Source organism: Mustela lutreola, chromosome 12 (genome assembly GCF_030435805.1).
Source record: "Mustela lutreola isolate mMusLut2 chromosome 12, mMusLut2.pri, whole genome shotgun sequence".
Lineage (NCBI taxonomy): Eukaryota > Metazoa > Chordata > Mammalia > Carnivora > Mustelidae > Mustela > Mustela lutreola.
In genome coordinates, this window is record NC_081301.1 from 7,680,347 (window position 1) to 7,699,466 (window position 19,120).

Sequence of the window (19,120 nt, forward strand, 5' to 3'; positions counted from 1 at the left end):
TCTATTAACATAAAATAGATATAAAATGCCCAGAAAATGAAATCCTCCTTTCCCTTACAATCTCTTTGTAGAGACCAGAAAACAAATAGATTTTATAGAAATAAAGAAAAAAAGGGAAAGATAAAGGGTAGAACTGGAAACAGAAATTGGGTCAGAATGCAACTTGTCCATCGGTTCTTCAGGCCGATTCTCCCATTTCCCAGTTCATTTGCACCTCTGTCAAGAAATTTTTTTAGGGGCGCCCTGGGTGGCTCAATCAATAAATATCCGCCTTTGACTCAGGTCACGATTCCAGGGTCCTGGGATCAAGCCCCACATCAGGCTCCCTACTCAATGGGAAGCCTGTTTCTCCCTTTCCCGCCCCACCCCCCGCTTGTGTTCCTTCTCTTACTGTGTCTCTCTCTGTCAAATAAATAAATAAATTCTTAAAAAAAAAAAAAAAGAAAGAAAGAAAAATATTTTAAAAGAATGTATTTATTTATTTGAGAGAGAGAGCACAAGCAGGGTGGGAGGAGGAGCAGAGGGAGAGGGAGAAGCAGGCTCCCCACTGAGCAGGGACACCCAATGCTGCAGATGCCAGGGCTCAATCCCAGGACCCTGGGATCATCTGAGCCAAAGGCAGACACTTAACCGACTGAGCCACCCATGTGCCCGTTTCAGGAAATTTATCTGAAACTCCTTTCTCCCCCCAAACTCTGGCCCCACAGGACAGAACTAGTCTATCTTGTGCTCAAAATCCTCTAACACTTACTAACCCTTTTCGTGGATCTTTTCATGATGATAATATTTACTGAATTTACTGTATGCTAAGAACAGTGCTAAGTGATACGCTATCTCTTATAACCCTCATAGAACCCCGCAAGGTAGGTGCTATCATTACTCATATCATAGTTAAGAAACTGAGGCACAAAAAGATTCCCTTATTTGCCAAAGTCACGTTGTCAGTACGTGGTGAATCAGAATTTTATCCCAGGTAGTCTAATTTCAAGAGCCCATTCTCTGAATTGCTATGTATAAAGATTAAGTCACTCATTCAACAACTACTGAGTCCCAAGCACTAATTCACATACTAAGGATAGACAAAAGGATAAGACAAGGTTCTGCTCTCCCCAAAGGAACTTCTGGTCTAGCTGGGCAAGACTAACAACAAAAAGACATACAATACACTGAGTTTATCCAGTGTGGGGGAAGCAGTGGGGGGGGGGGGGCGGGGGACGGGAAAACTTGGGAGTAACACAGAAAGCCCCCCAGGATTGTCTGCATCTATCACAACAGCATGAGTGTCCCACATCTTAGTCTCCCATAGTTCCTAGCAGGTTGTGGACAAACATTGCTGGATGAATAGCTTAAAGGTGACCTACCTCCTCAAATTCTGTTGTGTCGGTACCTACTGCCACTATAAAAGTCTGCTCAGAAAGATGTGACAAGTAGCCAAAAACTAATTTATCTTCCTTTCCATTGTATGCTTCATTCATTGACATTCAGTAAGTATTTACCGATGGCTGACAGAATCAGACACTGTTCTTAGCAAGGAGTACAGTGGTGAACATACCACATAAAGACCTTATTCTCATTCAAGTGGATGAAACCATCAAAGAAATAACAAAAAAAAGAAAGAAAGAACGACAAAAAACAAACAGAAACAAAAACAACTACAAAAACAAAACAAACCTGAACAAGATCGTTTCAGTTAATTTCAGGAAATACAATCAACAGTGACTATCAGGTGTTGATTTAGGTTGGGAAGACCAGGCTGCATAGAGGGCATTTAAACTGGTGCGTGTTGGTTAAAAAATTCTTTATTTTACTTTTATTTTTAGAGACACAAAGGAATAACTAGAAACCCTGTCCAGAATTAGGAGCCAAAATTAACCTGTGTCACTGACAAGGAATTGCAATAATATTTTTTCCAAAAATTTATATATAACTCAAACGTTATCAGAACAGATGCTGTTTACACATTCACCAATTTTATGTAAAACTGATTTGCTTTCCATAAGCAGTGGTCTTGCTTTATTTCAGAAAATAAATTTTAACTGTTTTGCATTTTTTTTAACCCCTTATGATGGCTTCTAAAAAGGCAGGGGAGGAGGGCATTAAAGAGCTAACACATCAACAGGGGTGCTGGCAAAAGAATGCAAAAACTTATTTCTATAACACTTAAGATTTTCATTTTAAAAGCACAATATTCAAATATAACATCTGAAAGAATGTAACATGTAACACAACATTCCATATTTCGAAACCCTTTAAAAAAGACTACTGGAAGGAAATGGTGTATATAGAATAATGAAGTTATTTTTTTACTAATATTGCAAGGAAATGGACATCAGGTTTTAAAAAATTAATTAACACTGATTTTGGCAAGTCATTTAACTGCTACGAGCCTCCATTTCTTTCCCACAGGTAAAATGACATTAGAGGATCCCTCATGGGTCCTTCCAGCCCTAAACGCCCTGATTCTAAGAAAATAGAAGGTAAATGATTCAGAAACTTTACTGCATGAGGAAGGCAGGTGTTATGGTGGGCACTTTTTAAAACTTGCTTGTTTGGGCTTCATTTTTATGACAATGCTCATCTGATGCAATAATTCAGGAAACGTTGTACAAGTGGGAATATTTCCTATATGTCAACAGAAAACCCGGGAAAGGAAAACAGTTGTGATGCTCAAAAGGAAAGCTACACAGCTAAAAACGTTTGATGAAAGAGCGCTATAATAATAGAATCACCAAAAAGGAAACGGTCATTTCCACCACTTTTATTCTATTTCCTTTCTTATCCTCTCCTGCAGAGAGAAGCCCAGTTTTAATTTTTTCCAAAATCCGAAAGAGGCAGCAAAAGCCAAAGAAATCCTTGCACGTTTTTTTTTAAATAAAAGAAATCGACAAAATATTTAAGAGGCACTAGGTGTCCACACCTATCATCAATCTTCCTTAGCACCGAGGACGCCGTTTCCAAATATTATCACCAGCAGCCCTCACTCCACTGCAGCCGACACTCATCACCATCCATTTTTTAAAAAATATCCATTTACGCTGAGCCTTTCATCCAAACGCATCAACAACCATTTCCTCCTCCCTGCAGCCGCGGTTTGGACTGCCCGGAACGTCCAGCCAAGCCGGGGCTGAGTCAAGCCAACAGGGAGACTGCAGACTGCGGTGCTGGGCAGGGGCAGGGCCGCTCCTGCCGCCGCACGCCAAAGCTTTCCGCCTCCTCCCGAGTGATTTAAGAGGGTTCGGGACCCAGATAAGACCCCGCCCTTGCAGCCACGACCCCGGAACGGGAGGAGGAGAGAGGCGGCCTCGGCTCAGCAGAGCCAAGCCTTTGGAAAAACAGGCTGCTCCTCCCCAGCGACCAGCAGCGGCCCGGGCTGGGCTAGCGGCGCGTCGCGGCCGGTGCGCGCCGAGCGGCTCCCAGGTGGGTCTCCGCAGCCGGGGACCGCGGCTCGGGCTCCCGGAGGGGGTGGGGGTGGCGGCGCGGGCCGCGATCTCGCTCGTCACGATTCACCAAGCAGAGTGGGAAAGAGGGAGGGACTGGAGGCAGAAAACGGAACGGAATCAGGGAGCTCGGGGAATAAAGAAGGCAAGGAAGGGGAGAGGGGAAGGGGGAGACGGTGATGGGAATGAAGAATGGGGGTGCACGGGAGGGTGAGGAGTGCAGAAGGGGAGGGTAATGGGCTGCGGGGGATAAAGGCGAGGTGGAAGGGAGGGATGGGGTGCTGGGGTTCGTGAAGGGGGGGGAAGAAGGAATGGCGTGAAGGGGGATGGGGTGAGGGGGAGAGAAATGGAGGTGAGGAGGGAGCGATGGGGTGGTCAGGAGGGAAGAGCGGGATGGGGATGCAGGGGAGAGATGGGTGAAGGAGGAGGGGGTGAAGAGGGACGGGGTGGGATGCAGGGGGAGGAATGCGGGACGGGGAGAGCGGGGGAAGCAGGGAAGCGGGCGCCGGCCGCAGGAGGCCGGGAGGGACTTCCCTGCGAAGAGGGCGGCGCCGGAATAACGGGACCCTCCCAGCCCCGAGCCCCCGGCCGGGCGGGGCGAGCAGCCCGCGCCGAGGCCGGGGCGCCGCGGGCAGGTACGGCGTCCCTCTCCTGCCGGGCAGCCCGCGCCCGCGGGAGGACCCCGACTCCACTTACTCTCTCCGACCACGGCTTTGAGGCCAATGGGAGCCATCGCGGTGCGCGAGTCTCCGGGCTCCCGGTCTCCTCAGGCGACGCCGGCGGACACGACTACCTCCCCGGGTCCGCGCGCTCTGCCGGCCGCAGACCTCCGCTCCGCAGCCGCGCTCGGGCTCGACTGACGCGCGGACTCGCCGCGGAGGCGCGGCGCGAGCCAGAGCGAGGCTGCCGACCTGCCGGCGCGCGCGCGCGGGCGGGGCCGGCTAAGGGCGGGGCCTTGTGCCAGCCGTCAGCGTCACCCGCCCGCCTCCGCCAATCGCACTGCGGCCCGGGAGCTCGGCCCCGCCCTCCGAGATGCGGCTGGACGCGAGGCGGTCCCTGGCTGGCGCGAAAGCCGCGCCCTCCCCCTCACCTCACGCGCCGCGCGCACCCTGCCAGTCGCGCGCTCCGGGGGCGCAGGGTCCTAAAGTCCCCTCCGCCCGCCTCTGCACCTGGCCACAGGCTAGTGACAAGCTCCCTCTTCCTGAAACCACGTTATGTCCTGTCTTTCCCGTTTCTGGGAATCCTCCATTTTTCGCCTGCCCGCACAAGGAACTCAGAGACTCCTCACCACAAAACAACTGGAGGTTTATCGACATCATCTCTGCCTGGGTACCTGGATCCACATACACACCGTTCACTGAGCTCTTACGGGCCAGGCTCCACGCTAAGCGCTTTACTGCATCATCTCATTAAATCCTCACAGTAATTAAGAATTGTTTTTAATCTCCATTTTCAGATGCAAAAAAAATACCCGAGGCTCAGAGAATTGAGCACTAGAGTTCCTCTTCTGAGAGGAACAGTCTGCTGTGTAACATTCATTAGCAAATATTGAGTGGTCTCCCACTACTGTATGCAAGCTACTATTCTGGGCATTGGAGCTACAACCCTGTACTAGGCAGACTCGATTGGAGAATCTGGGCACTCAAAAGGCTAGAAATTTCCAAGACCCAACTCTGATAGGAATATGCTGTAGGACAACTCAGGTCTCAGCATCTCCTTACAGGAGTTCACATTACCAAAGTGGTCCCGAGTCAGTTTTTGATGGACTTTTTATTTTTTTAACATTTTATTTATTTATTAGACAGAAGGAGAGAAAGAAAGAACACAAGCAGAGGGTGTGACAGGCAGAGGGAGAGGGAGGCAGGATCCCATGCCCTGGGATCATGACCTGAGCTGAAGGCAGCTGCTTAACCCACTGAGCCACCCAGGGGTTACCCCTTTGATGGACTTTCTTTATTGATGGGAGAGGTTTCTTTTGAAATATGGCACAGAACTCACCTCTGGCTTCAAAGAAAAGCAAATAAGTGGAGACCATTAAAAAATCAGAAAAGACAGGAGAGCTAGAAGTCATAAAATCAGTGAATACGCATTAAATTTTTAGAATAACTCTGTGAGCTAAGTCCTCTTTTCTTAATATTATTAAGAAATGTAATAATATTTACAGATTTTTTTTTAAATTGAGGGGGACACCTGCATGGCTCCATGGGTTAAGCCACTGCCTTCGGCTCAGGTCATGATCTCAGGGTCCTGGGATCGAGCCCCACATCGGGCTCTCTGCTCAGCGGGGAGCCTGCTTCTCCCTCTCTGTCTGCCTCTCTGCCTGCTTGTGATCTCTCTGTCAAATAAATAAAATCTTAAAAAAAACAAAAAAAAGAACTTTCACGTGGCTTCACATGTCTATCATTTCATGTCTGGGTTCTGCCTTTTACCCAAGGAAGGTATTGATCCTCTTAGGGTGCATTTGGGGAAGGAGGAGATAATTTGTAAATGTGAGGGAACTTGTCATGCTGCATGCTCCACCCCTTAGCCAGCAAAGACTGTCCTCAAGGAGCCAGTATTCTGGCTGAGAAGGCAGCAAGAATCAAGGAGTCAGACAGCATTGAGTGACTGTGCTAATAAGTGCTGAAGCAGGACAGGGGCTGTGAGAGTAACAGAGCACTTGACCCAGTGGACCTGGGGAAGTACAGTCAGGGCAGGCTTCCTGAGATGAGTAAAAGGTAGCAAGAGAGGCCTGGGAGAGTGTCATATATACAAATAGGAAAAGGCAGATATACAGAAAATGCCAAGACCAAGTGCCAGGAATTTGGCTTTGCCAGGAACAGAGAGGGCCAGTGTGGCTGGAGGGGAGTCTGAGGGGCAGGATAGAGAGGGAAGACCCCAGGGGTAGGCCTCACTGCAAGACTCTAGGACATTTTGGTAACCTGGAATCTGTGTGGGGACTTCCTCAAAGGTCACAGGCTAATAAAATATAGCAGCTTGTTATTTTCTGCAAAGGGGAGGACAAAAAAAGAAATCTTTTCCTGTGGATGTGTACCTGAGATGTTCACTACAGAGGGCAAAAATCAGAACGGGTGTTATTCTAAATAAAATGGTTGAAAAAGCAAGTGGGGTGACAGACTGTGAACTCACCCCAGAACCCCTGACTCTGGAGTGGCGGATTGGAATCCTCCTGGATGTGGAATCCAAGACTGGCTTGAGACCTCCTGACATCTCTGAGCTTTGGCTTCCACATCTGTGGAACAAGGACAATAGAACTTCCTGGCCTCGGGTGCCTGGGTGGCTCAGTGGGTTAAGCTGCTGCCTTCGGCTCAGGTCATGATCTCAGGGTCCTGGGATCGAGTCCCACATCGGGCTCTCTGCTCGGCAGGGAGCCTGCTTCCTCCTCTCTCTCTCTCTCTCTCTCTCTCTCGGCCTACTTGTGATCTCTCTCTGTCAAATAAATAAATAAAATCTTAAAAAAAAAAAAAAAAAAAAAAAAAAAAGAACTTCCTGGCCTCAGAGGAGACTACCAGATGACCTACAAGGTCAGGTAAAAGCCTCCCCGCCCCACCCCCCCGCCCCGTCTTCACGCCTATCACCCTTTACTCTGCATTCTTTATTTGCATACACGTTTGATACACCCCAGCCACCAGGCAAGGGGCCCTCATGAATTTTCATTGAATTCTCACTACAGCCCCAAGAGGTCAATGCTATTATTATTTAATTTTCCTGGTGCGCAGGGAGGTCAAGTCACTTGCCCAAGGTCACATGGCTCTAAGCGCAGACCGGGGACTCGCGCTCTGACTTTCTGATGCCCAGGGGAGCACATCCATGCCCAGGCGCAGCCCCAGTGCCCTGACCCTCTCTTCAGAGAGGTCTGGCTGTGTGGACTGCTAGCTGGGAGCATATCAACAACCAGAACCTGTACGTCCTGGGAATCCTTATAGGCGAGCCCTCTGCCCCGCGCCCAGCCCAGCCAGAGCGCCGGGCGGGGCTGCGGCCGCAGGATGCGCTGGGCTGGTCCGCGGCCCGGCAGGTGCGCTTGCAGCTGCGCATGCGCGGCCTGCAGCCTCTGCAGAGCCCTGGTGCGGACCAGCTGCTGGGGGTAAGAAGAGTTCTGCGATTTACGCACCGGTCATGTGACGGCGGGGAGCTGGGTTGTAGCTGGGCGGGTGCACCTCCTGGAGACAGGCAGGTGGAGGCGGGTGGGGGATGGATGCAGAGCGAAGCAGGGAGAAACTGGAGGTCTGAGCGTAAGGGCGGTGAGCAGCGTAGAGGGACCAAGAGAGGGGAGAGAGGGACAGACGAGCCAGAGTCGGCAGTGGGGCTGACCAAGTTGAGACAGAAGCAACCGGTATAGTAGTTGTTGCCACCAAACCTGACACAGTGGACCCACTGGCTTGGGTCCCCTGCACACCTTCTCCCATAGTCTCGGGCTTGCACCTAACTCCTGCGCTTTAAAGCCGCATCTTCAACTGCATGTTTCCATGTTCACCTCCACCTCTTCCCATGGCCACTGGACCTTTAGATTCCGCTACATTCTTTTAGAAGCAGTTTCTAAAGAATTCAACAAGATAGTATTTATAAGATTATTTACCTAGTACTGGGTACCTAGTAAGGATTAGCTATTAACACCATTAAAAATAACATGATGCTGTGTCCTGCCTTTATTGCTGCTGTAGGTTCTTGGCAGAGAATGACAAAGTAATTGTCTCCATCACAGCCACCCACAGTCCCCAAACCTACAAAGAGCTGCTGGGCCTGGAGTCCTTGAGTTTGGAACATCCTTGCCCCCAAAAGTGAGTTAACAGATTTTTGTATTTGAGGTCAGAATATGATATTCGGAAGGCTTTGTTTTCAAAGTCTAGGCCAGGGTCTCAAGTTCAAAGGACTGTAGAGGCCATGGGGTGGTGAGTAACAACCACAGATGTGGCCAACAGCAGACTACATGCCTTGCCCAGAGGGGCAGTCCTTACTCAGTTCCAATCATGGAAACTGTTTTCCATGCAGCAGCCGAGGATCTCGATGGTAAGAATTGTGACCTCTCCCAATGGTTAAGTATTGCTATGGACTAAAAATAATTTTTTAAATATTTTATTTATTTATTTGACAGACAGAGATCACAAGTGGGCAGAGAAGCAGGCAGAGAGAGAGGAGGAAGCAGGCTCTCCGCGGAGCAGAGAGCCCAATGCGGGGCTCGATCCCAGGACCCTAGGATCATGATCCGAGCGGAAAGCAGAGGCTTTAACCCACTGAGCCACCCAGGCGCCCAAAAATACTTTTTTAGTAACCCCACCATTGGTCAAACAAAACACATCTGAGGGCTGCATCCAGCCTTCAAGGCACCTGGATGCAGAACTCTGGGGGACCAAAGGGAAAATTTGGATTCCCCCATTCAGCAGGTTTCCAGAGAGGCCCTGACTTTTACCCCACTCCCACAGAGCCCCATTGTGGGCAGGGCTCTGGACAGGCATAATGGGAGTGTGAATGCCTGGCATCAACCACCAAAACATTTCCCACTCAGCCTTGAGAACCAGGACAGAGTCCCTTTGCTCAGACTGGCTCTGGGGCAGAGAGTAGGGCGAGCCACTTTCAAATGGACTAGTGAACACTGTAGTGGAAGCCTCTGCAGACAGCTGATGTGGGCAGTTCCGATTTGCCTGGACTGTGAAAATCCCAGGAATAAGGAAAGAGCTATCCCCAAGTGCCAGATACTAGAAGTCCCTGTGACCTTAGCCAGTATGGGCTTAAAACTGGTTTTGTTTTGTTTGTTTTTTAAAGATTGTTATTATTTGACAGAGACAGAGTGAGATTGAGCACAAGGAGGGGGAGAAGCAGGCAGAGGGAGAGGAAGGAGTGGACTCCCTACAAGGCAAGGAGCCTGAGGAGGGGTTCGATCCCAGGACCCCAGGATCACAACCCAAGCTGAAAGCAGACACTCAACCGACCAAGCTGTCCAGGCGTCCCCTTAAAGCTGGTTTTATTTGATTTAGAAAAATAAAGAAATATGGTGTTTTTGCACTGTAGATACCAGAGAACAATTTGTGTTTTTTATACTTTACATTAAATTGTTATAAGAACCCAGAGGAAGCAATTTTCATTCCAACTGGGTAAATAGTTTTGTTTAGACGTGTTTTGCTTCTGGCCAGTTTGGCTAGAAAGATTCATGGAAGAAGTAGCTGTTGAGCTGAGCCCAGAAGCTGAGAAGAGAGAGATCAAATCAATCAAAAAAAGAGCATAGAGGTGTCTGGGTGGCTCAGTCGGTTAAGCATCTGCCTCCAGTGTAGGCATGATCTTGAGGTGGGGATGGAGTTCTGCAACTGCTTCTGTGCTCAGTGGGGAGCCTGCTTTTTCCTCACCCTCTGCCATCCCCCACCTCCACCACTCCCAACCCCCACCCCCGAGCTTGTGCTCTCTGGCTCTCTCTGTCAAATAAATAAATAAAATCTTTTTTTTTTTTTTTTTAAGATTCCATTCATTTATTTGACAGACAGAGATCACAAGTACGCAGAGAGGCAGGCAGAGAGATAGAGGTAAGCAGGCTCCCCGCTGAGCAGAGAGCCTGATGCGGGGCTCAATCCCAGGACCCTGGGATCATGACCTGAGCTGAAGGCAGAGGCTTTAACCCACTGAGCCACCCAGGTGCCCCAATAAACAAAATCTTAAAAAAAAAAAAAAAAAAAAAAAGGAAGCATAGACCCATGGTTCCTAAACTGTATGCTAAGGTACCCTGAGGTGCCACAGCGAATTAACAAGAGCATAGTAAAATATTTTAAATTTTGAAAAGGAACAATGATATCATCTGTTGGACACTGAAAACTGGTAGCTGGGATTAGTTCACAATTTCAAACGTCAGACGTTCCTACATTCCTTTCTGTGACATTATATCTTTCTAAAGCTAAGTTTTCATCAATTGATATGACAAGAAGCAAATAAATCATGCAAATCAATGTGGAACAGGAAATGAGAGAGTCAATGCCTGGTGTGATTCCAAGGTCTGAGAAGATGCATATATACCATTAGTAAGCAATGGTGGTTACTTAAGAATTATTTTATTTTTTTTTAAAGATTTTATTTATTTATCAGAGAGAGGGGGGTGAGGAGCAAGCACATGCAGACAGAATGGCAGGCAGAGGCAGAGGGAGAAGCAGGCTCCCTGCTGAGCAAGGAGCCTGATGTGGGACTCGATCCCAGGACGCTGGGATCATGACCTGAGCTGAAGGCAACTGCTTAACCACCTGAGCCACCCAGGCGTTCCAAGAATTATTTTAAAATATCAGAGCGCCTGGGTAGCTCAGTCAGTTGTTGGGCATTTGCCTTTGGCTCAGATCATGATCCTAGGGTCCTGGGATAGAGACCCGCAACTGGCTCCCCACTCAGTGGGAAGCCTGCTTCTCTCTCTCCCACTCCCACTCCCCCTGCCTGTGTTCTTGCTCTTGCTGTGTCTTTCTCTGTTTAAATATATAAAAATCTTAAAAAAAAAAAAAGAATTATTTTAAAATATCTTTTCTTTCAACGTATAGGTATTATTTTTCTTTCCTTTTTTTTTTAAGATTTTATTTATTTGACAGAGAGAGAGAGAGATCACAAATAGGCAGGGGGGTTGGGACAGGCTCCCCGCTGAGCAGAGAGCCCGATGAGGGGCTCCATCCAGGACCCTGAGATCATGACCCAAGCCAAAGGCAGAGGCTTAACCCACTGAGCCACCCAGGCACCCCTCCTTTTTTTTTTTTTTTTTAAAGATTCATTTATTTATTTAAGTCATCGCTACACCCAGTGTGGGGCTCAAACTCATGACCCTGAGATCAAGAGCTGCACACTCTCCTGATTGAGCCAGCCAGGCTCCCCTTATTTTTTCAAATGGCTATTAAGTTGTACGGACAGGTTGTTTGGTCCTAACTACTTACTAAACAAAGCCGATAGGTATTTCTTTTGGTCTGAGACGCTAGAGAAAAAATGACAGACACAGAGGCTGCCATGCTTGGCACCTCTGGCATAAGCCAAGTGTGGTGGTGGTCACCAATGCAACAATATTTACTGAGCACCTACTACGCACCAGGCAGCATCCCAGACACTGGAGAGGCAGCAGTGAATAGGAAAAAGTATTTCTCATTGGTTATGAAGCTGATATCCTAGAGGGAAAAACATAAGTTAAAAAATTACATAGTGCGTAAGTGCTGTGACAAAAATGGTAGGGTCATCAGGAGTAGGCCTAGGGAAAGGCAGGAGATAGTTTTGCACTTTATTTATTTTATTTTCTTATTATTTTCTAAGTGGGCTCCATGCCCAGAGTGGGTCCCAAAACAGGGTCAAACTCACAACTGGGAGTGAGATCAAGGCCTGAGCCAGGGGACACTTAACTAACTTAGCCTCCCAGGCGCGCCTTGTTTTGCATTTTAAAGGGGAGGGACAAGCAGGTTGGGCTTCATTGAGAAGCCCTTGGAGATGAGCTCAAAAGTCAGAAGCCAAGGATGATTGGGTGGCTCAGTTGGTTAAGCCTCTGCTTTTGGCTCAGGTCATTTAATCTCTAAAATTAAAAAAAAAAAAAAAAAAAGCCGGAAGCCAGATCCGGTGTCCTTGTCAGCACATATAGGCTATAGATGACACCAGCAATAGTGACTGTGATGACCCAGGTGCTTAGGGTTGGTTGTGTGAAGGACATGGGGAAACACTCAATTTAAGGCTGAGCAGAAGGAGGGGACACCAGAAGAAGGCAGGAAGAAAATGTCCAGAAAAGTACAGGAGAGCCAGGAGGTGCACGAAGATGGACTAGCAGGACAGCTAGGTGAACCGCAGATCAGGATCAAAGCACTTTTTTGAATAGGGGGGAAACTCTCTTTTTTAAAAACAAAACCTAAAAAAAAAAAAAAATTAAAAAGTAAAAGAAATAAAAATAAAAACATTTTAAAACCACATCAAATCAATAAAGCCAATTCCCATGTGCCCCTAAAAAAGATCAGTTAGTTTTGCTTCAGAATTGTGTTTGTTGATAGAAAAATAGATCTGGTTATATAACATGGAATCCTTCTCCACCTGAAACCCGGCTAAAGTAATAGCAGGGGAATCGTAAAAAGTTTAAATCTATAAGGACACAAAGAACAGGGGCATCTGAATGGCTCAGTCAGTAGAACATGGGACTCTTGATCTCAAGGACATGAGTTTGAACCCTACGTTGGGCATGGAGCCTACTTTTAAAAAATTGCAAAAAAAAATAAATGAATAAAAGGACACAACAGAGAAAAGAGGGAATGGGAGATGAGAGATAATGACAGAACTCTGGAAGATGAACAGCATGTGGCTGAGGGTTAATGATTGCATAGAGAAGAGGAGGTGGAAACATGATTCTTCACAAAAAGAGACCGGACACAGCCACAGAACCTTGGAGGAAGCGCAGGAGTCATTGGGATCAGGTACTTCGAAAGGTGGGAGGGAAGGGTAGGGCAGAATAAACAAAGGAAAAGGAGCAATTCTGCTGCCAGGTCCCTGCCCTCCGTCTGCAGAGCCCGGTGACTGCCCCTCCCCCAGCAGAATAGCTATGAGAAGGAGCAGGAGAAGGAGGAAGACCTCAAGGTCAACAGAAGCATGTGTGGGACATGCTATGTGTCAATCACTATTCCAAGCTCTTTACATGTACTGATCCATTTAACCGTAATGGCCACCTATGAGTTCTTTACTATCATTCTCCCCGTGTTATAGATGAGGAAGCCCAAGTGCTTACAGCCAACAAGAGAAAGGGCCAGGATCCGCACCGTGCCATGTGCGAGGCGAGGGTGGATATGGGAACGCAGTGCTCTGTGGTTTTCAAGCATTGAAGTGACATTTATTTATTTATTTATCCATTTAACATTTAATACATATTCATCAGGTGTCTGCGGTGGGCTGGGCCCTCTGCCAGGGGCTGAGCACTCCAGGGTGAGTTTGTAGACAAACACTTCAGGGGTGAGGCAGGCCAGGAACAGGGAGCCAGCAAGGCCTGATGAGGGGCACCCAGTCCAGCCAGGGATCTGGAAGGAATTTTGGGAAAGGCAAAGTTGACATTGAGGCTCAGGAGTTTGCGTGGGGAAAGGGGGTGAGAGTGTTGGGGCGTGTCCTAAACAGAGCCAGCAGCATGGATGAAGAGGGCCCAGTAACCCACCTGTGGCCATGTTGGCACAGCCCATTTAGCAGCCCAGAGGAGGCTGGAGCAGAGGGGAAGGCACCAAAGGAGGCTAGGGTCATAGTTCAGGTCAGAACTATGGAGTCTCTGGGATTCTTCTGGGGTGGGCACGGGAGGGAATGGACATAGTTGAGGTGAATCAAAATAGCACCTTCCCCTTCCTGGGTGCTCTTGTTTACCAAAGGCTTCAAGCACAATATCTCATCTAATCCCCCTCGAGAGATAGCCACGTAGGTATGATGATTTACATGCTTTACAGATGCAGAGCCTGGGACTCAGCACATCCTGGGGCGCCCAGCCAATTCTTGGCTGAAGCAGGCACATCTGAGCCCGAAGCCCGAACTCTTAATCACACAGTTCTCTTGCACCTCCAGATTTTGGAGCTTCTTTGAGCCAGACACAGAAGGAGAACTGATTCCATGCATGTAAAGCTTCAAGAACCATCCACTCCGTGATGATAGAGCTCAGGATAATGACTATTGTATGGGGATGGAGGGCAAGGACATTGACTGGGAAGAGAACCGAGAGGGCCCCTGGGGCTCTGGGAATGTTCTGGGTCTTATGTCTTGATCTGGGTGGTTGTCATGAGGGTGCATATTTGTGTAAGATTTCACCAGGCTGTTCGCTTAATTGTGTGTTTTGTTGGATATATGTTATACTTCAGTTTTTATTTTTTTAAAGGATTTTTAAAGATGTATTTATTTGACAGAGAGAGAGATCACAGGTAGGCAGAGAGAGAGGAGGAAGCAGACTCCCCACTGAGCAAAGAGCCCGATGTGGGGCTCCATCCCAGGACCTTGAGATCATGACCTGAGCTGAAGGCAGAGGCTTAACCCACTGAGCCACCCCAGGTACCCCTATTTTTTTTTAAGATTTTTAGAAAAGTTTTATTTATTTATTTGAGAGCACGTACAAGCTAGGGGGAGGGAGAGGGACAAGCAGACTCCACACTGAGCATGGAGCCCAATGCAGGGTTCAAACCCGCGACCCTGAGATCATGACCTGAGCAGAAATCAAAGAGTCGGACACCCAACTAACTGAGCCACCCAGGCACCCCACTTCAGTTTGTAAAGATTTTTTTTTTTTTTAAGTAATCTCCACTCAGTGTGGGACTTGAACTCACGACCCGAGATCAAGAGTCACACGCTCTTCCAACTGAAAGGCACCCCATGTTCTACTTCAATTTTTTTTAAAAAACAGGGCTTCCTGGAGCAAGTGCCATTTGAAGTGAAGTGGAATCATTTTGGTTGATTATTATAATTCAATATAAACCAATAAAAACCAGTAAACAAATATAATCCAATGTAAACCAATTGCTTATGGCATTTCAGGCCTACTATTTACCGAATGCTTGTGATATGTCAGGTGCTGTGCTAACTGCTCTGCAGGTTATTATTTTGTCTAATCCTTACAGTGCTCCTGAGGAGAGAAATATTATCTTGCCCATTTTACAGATGAGAAAATGGAGATTTTAAGAATGAAGTGACTTGGGGCGCCTGGGTGGCTCAGTGGGTTAAGCCGCTGCCTTCGGCTCGGGTCATGATCTCAGGGTCCTGGGATCGAGTCCCGCATCGGGCTCTCTGCTCAGCGGGGAGCCTGCTTCCTCCTCTCTCTCTCTCTCTGCCTGCCTCTCCATCTACTTGTGATTTCTCTCTGTCAAATAAATAAATAAATAAATTTAAAAAAAAAAAAAAAAAAAAAGAATGAAGTGACTTGGGGCGCCTGGGTGGCTCAATCGGTTGAGCAGCTGCCTTTGGTTCACGATCCCAGGGTCTTGGGATCAAGCCCCGCATGGGGCTCCCTGCTCCACGGGGAGCCTGCTCCTCCCTCTCCTTCTGCCATTCCCCCTACTTGTACTCTCTCTCCCTCTGTCAAATAAATAAATAAAATCTTAAAAAAAAAAAAAAAAGAATGAAGTGACTTGTGTGGGTCACACAGGAAGTGACTTAGCTGGAATGGCAGCCCAGGTTTGTCTGACCTCCCCAAGTCCATGCTCTTGGCAACACCTGCTCCCACCTCCCCCGTGGGAAGGGGTGGGCCTTAGGTTACACAGGACGAAGCAGGAGAAACCAGAGAAGGTTCTGAGCACACTGGAGGTTCTGTGAAGCCGGGCCCCTTTCAAGGCTCCATACCTCGTTTCGTTTTTGTAATTGTGTTTTGTCTTTCTTAAACAGAGCCCACCCCCACCCCCCATATTGTCGAAGCTTTGGGAGTCTACCTGCAGACGATAGAAGAGGTAACGGGAGGATGGCTGCTCTACCCGGAAAAGCTCGAGTGTTACCTAGCAATACCTTAACCCCAGCTCCAGCTCACAACAGGGCACCCTGGGGCTCTCATCACACGCCAACCCCCCCCCCAACACCAGTGCCTTGGAAAGCAGACCCTGAAAATCTCTCATAGCCTAAAAAAAGCAGGGATGCCCGCCCCCCCCCCAACTCAGATTAAACACAGGCTGTCTTTCTGGGCCCTCCAGCTTCCTGCCTCCTCTCCACGCCCCTCCTCCCTCCCTCTCCCCTCTTTGTCTACTGTCTTTCCACCTCCACTTCTCCCCACTCACCCCTCTCCCTGACAGCAGCCGCCTTGCCACCTTACCCCACAGAGAGTCAGGGCCCAGAGCCCTCCCCACTCTGCTTCAGACCCAGCACTTCTCTCGACTCTGCCTTGTGGAATGGCCCAGGCCCTGAACTTTTTCCCTCTGGGTATCCACGATTCCTTCCCTCCCATTGATGCATAACCTGAGCCCTGGGCTCCTTGTCTAGAGTCACACTGGGTGCCTCCTGCTGTCTTGTGAGTCAGGAAGCAAGTAGCCAAGGGGGTCCCTCTGGGGGACCTGGCTCCCCTCCTTACCAGCTAGACACCTGGGAGGGGTTTTGGGGACCTGTCACTGGGCAAGCAGGTGAGGCAGGTTTGGGGGTCCTGAGTCTGATTGTCCACAAGCTCAGGGCTTACTGTCCAGACCTTTGGGGCATCCCCATGTGGGGTTCCTGGTAGGGTCTTCTTGACCCCCTACTCCCTCCCTCTCTTCCTTCCAGGCAGCGACCCTTCCCCTAGCTGTTGATAAGCCCCGGCAAACACATCACAGCCACACCCTGTATGCAGGAGGAGCTGTTTGAGCAGATGTTTAATATACAAAACAACAATAGTCATTATTTTGTTGAATGGATTGCCAACAACCGAAGCCATCTGTTTTCTTCAACATCCTACCCTAACGCCTAAAAATGCCTGCCGCCTCCCATGCCAAAAACACGACCACCCAAGAGCTGTCTGAGCATATCTATAAGTAGTTCTCTGCCCGGATCCACTGCAAGGCTACAAATAGTCCCTGACACCCCCAACCTTCCCTCTGATGGGGCCTCATGAAGGAAGAGACAGAGCTTTACATTCTGCACTATGGGTTATGGCTTGCTTTCTCCCCCGCCCCCACCCTTGGTGTTTTCTTTGCTTAAACAAACAAACAGACAAACCTATTTTACTCTGAAGATGAATCTCTTGCTATCTACAGATTTACTACCAGACCCATATCTAGCTTCCCACCCCCCTACTGCTGACCCAACTTCTGAAGCTCATGCTGAAAGAGCGCCCATCTCCACATCCTCTGCTACCCCTGTGCCCATCACCATTCCTGAGTCCTGCGTTTTCCCCTCTGACTGCAGCAGAGAAATCCTGGAAAGATGTCATTGGACTATGTGTATTTTTTTTTCCCTTCACTTTTTATTACACAAGTAAGACAATACACCTCTATTATTAAAAATATCTCAAAAAGGGGGGCACCTGGGTGGCTCAGTGGGTTAAAGCCTCTGCCTTCGGCTCAGGTCATGACCCCAGGGTCCTGGGATCAAGCCCCACATCGGGCTTTCTGCTCAGCAGGGAGCCTGCTTCCTCCTCTCTCTCTGCCTGCTTCTCTGCCTGCTTGTGATCTCCATCTGTCAAATAAATAAATAAAATCTTTAAAAAAAAATCTCAAAAAGGAAATAAAAAGAATTCTTTATGCTAAACCCCGTGGGACACAGTTAAAGTTGTACTCAGATGCACATTAGCAGTCTGAAAAGCTTTTATTGGGGCACCTGAGTGGCTCAGTTGTTAAGCATCTGCCTTCCCGCTCAGGTCATGATCCCAGGGTCCTGGGATCGAATCCCTGAATCAGGCTCTCTCCCTCTCCCACCCTGCTTGTGTTCCCTCTCTCACTGTGTCTCTCTCTGTCAAATAAATAAATAAAATCTTAAATGCTCTTACTTATAAAAGACTCAAAGTAAAAGAATCAAGGACTCAACTTGAGAAATTAGGAAAAATGAGTAAAAGGAGAGAGAAAAATAAGATGAAAGTGAACATTAATGAGATGGGAAAAACATACTAAGAGAATAAATAAAATTGTTTGAAAAGAAAAAAGATCCGTTGGAAGAGACAAATAAAATGAGAGAAATCTTAACTAAAGGTAAGTCTGAAGAAAGCAAGCTCAGCGGGGAGCCTCCTTCTCCCTCTCCTTCTATCTGCTGCTCCCCCTGCTTGTGCTCTCTCTCTCTGTCTCTCTAGCAAATAAATAAAATCTTTTTTAAAAAATCAATGTCAGGCAAGAGAAGGAAAAAGAGACAGAACTGTTCTAGATTCAAAAACCTGGGTGGTTCAGTGGGTTATGCCTCTGTCTTTGACTCAGGTCATGATCTCAGGGTCCTGGGATCAAGTCCTGCATCAGGCTCTCTGCTCAGTGGGGAGCCTGCTTCCTCCCTCTCTCTCTCTGCCTACCTCTCTGCCTACTTGTGATCTCTGTCTGTCAAATAAATGAATAAAATCTTTAAAAAAACTAAATAAATATTGGGGCACTGGTTGGCTCAGTCAGTTAAGTCAGGTTTCAGCTTGGGTCATGATCTCAGGGGTGTGAGATCAAGCCCCAAGTTGGGCTCTATGCTCAGCATGGAGTCTGCTTCAGATTCTCTCCTTCTCCCTATGCCCCTCCCCCTCCCTAAAATAAATGAATAAATATTTTTAAAAATTTAAAGAAATATGACAACCAAATGCATTGGAAGCTTCTTGATTAGATTCTGGAGTTGAAAAAAAAAAAAAAAAGCAGCTATAAAGACGTTATTGGACCAAGAAATCTGAATACAGACCATGTGCTATTATTGTATCCAGTTCCTGCTGGATGGATAGTGGAATTTTCTTGCTGGGATAATGGGATTTTGTTTACCTAGAAAAATGTCTTAACTCTTAGGAGATATATATTTTTTTAAAACATGCTAAGGCATAGTATTTCATGTTCATAGTTGAGCAAAAAAAATTTAAATGTAGGGTGTGTGTGTGTGTGTGTGTGTGTGTGTGTGTGTGTAGAAGAGCAGGGCCACTCTGAGTGATGCGGAATAATGGATTTCGCACAGTGTGGGTGCTGGGGGGACAGACTGTGCAAGGCCTCTATACCTGTTGGTGGCTGGAGAGATGGCAGTGACGTGCATGAGGGCAAGGACACAGTAGACCCCACATCTGTCTCTCACCCTCTTCAGCCTCAATGACGCAGGTGACCGGCGGGCGAGCTGGTGTCCTTTGCCATGCTGCACAC

At 47.9% G+C, this 19,120-nt stretch overlaps 1 protein-coding gene and 1 long non-coding RNA gene across 6 annotated transcripts in view; one reads left to right on the forward strand and one right to left on the reverse strand.

Moving 5' to 3' along the window:
- STXBP1 (syntaxin binding protein 1) overlaps positions 1–4,336 on the reverse strand; it is a 74,107-nt gene extending 69,771 nt beyond the window's left edge. For 2 of the 3 annotated variants that reach the window (XM_059143313.1, XM_059143312.1), the window contains exon 1: positions 4,134–4,335. In XM_059143313.1, coding sequence (XP_058999296.1) covers positions 4,134–4,170 — 37 coding nt within the window. In that variant the 5' untranslated portion in view covers positions 4,171–4,335. Of the gene's footprint in view, positions 1–4,133 lie in introns of all 3 variants that reach the window. The other variant, XM_059143311.1, reaches the window with a different exon arrangement.
- Positions 3,079–18,138, forward strand: LOC131813134 (uncharacterized). Of its 3 annotated transcripts, none has more exons than XR_009346623.1 (5): positions 3,079–3,417; positions 6,572–6,705; positions 6,937–6,966; positions 8,099–8,215; positions 15,747–18,138. It is a non-coding gene; the product is annotated as an uncharacterized LOC131813134 (long non-coding RNA). The 3 variants fall into 3 exon arrangements; XR_009346622.1 differs by lacking the exon at positions 15,747–18,138 and adding an exon at positions 13,832–15,266; XR_009346624.1 differs by lacking the exon at positions 15,747–18,138 and adding an exon at positions 9,216–10,096.
- Positions 18,139–19,120: the final 982 nt, after the last annotated feature.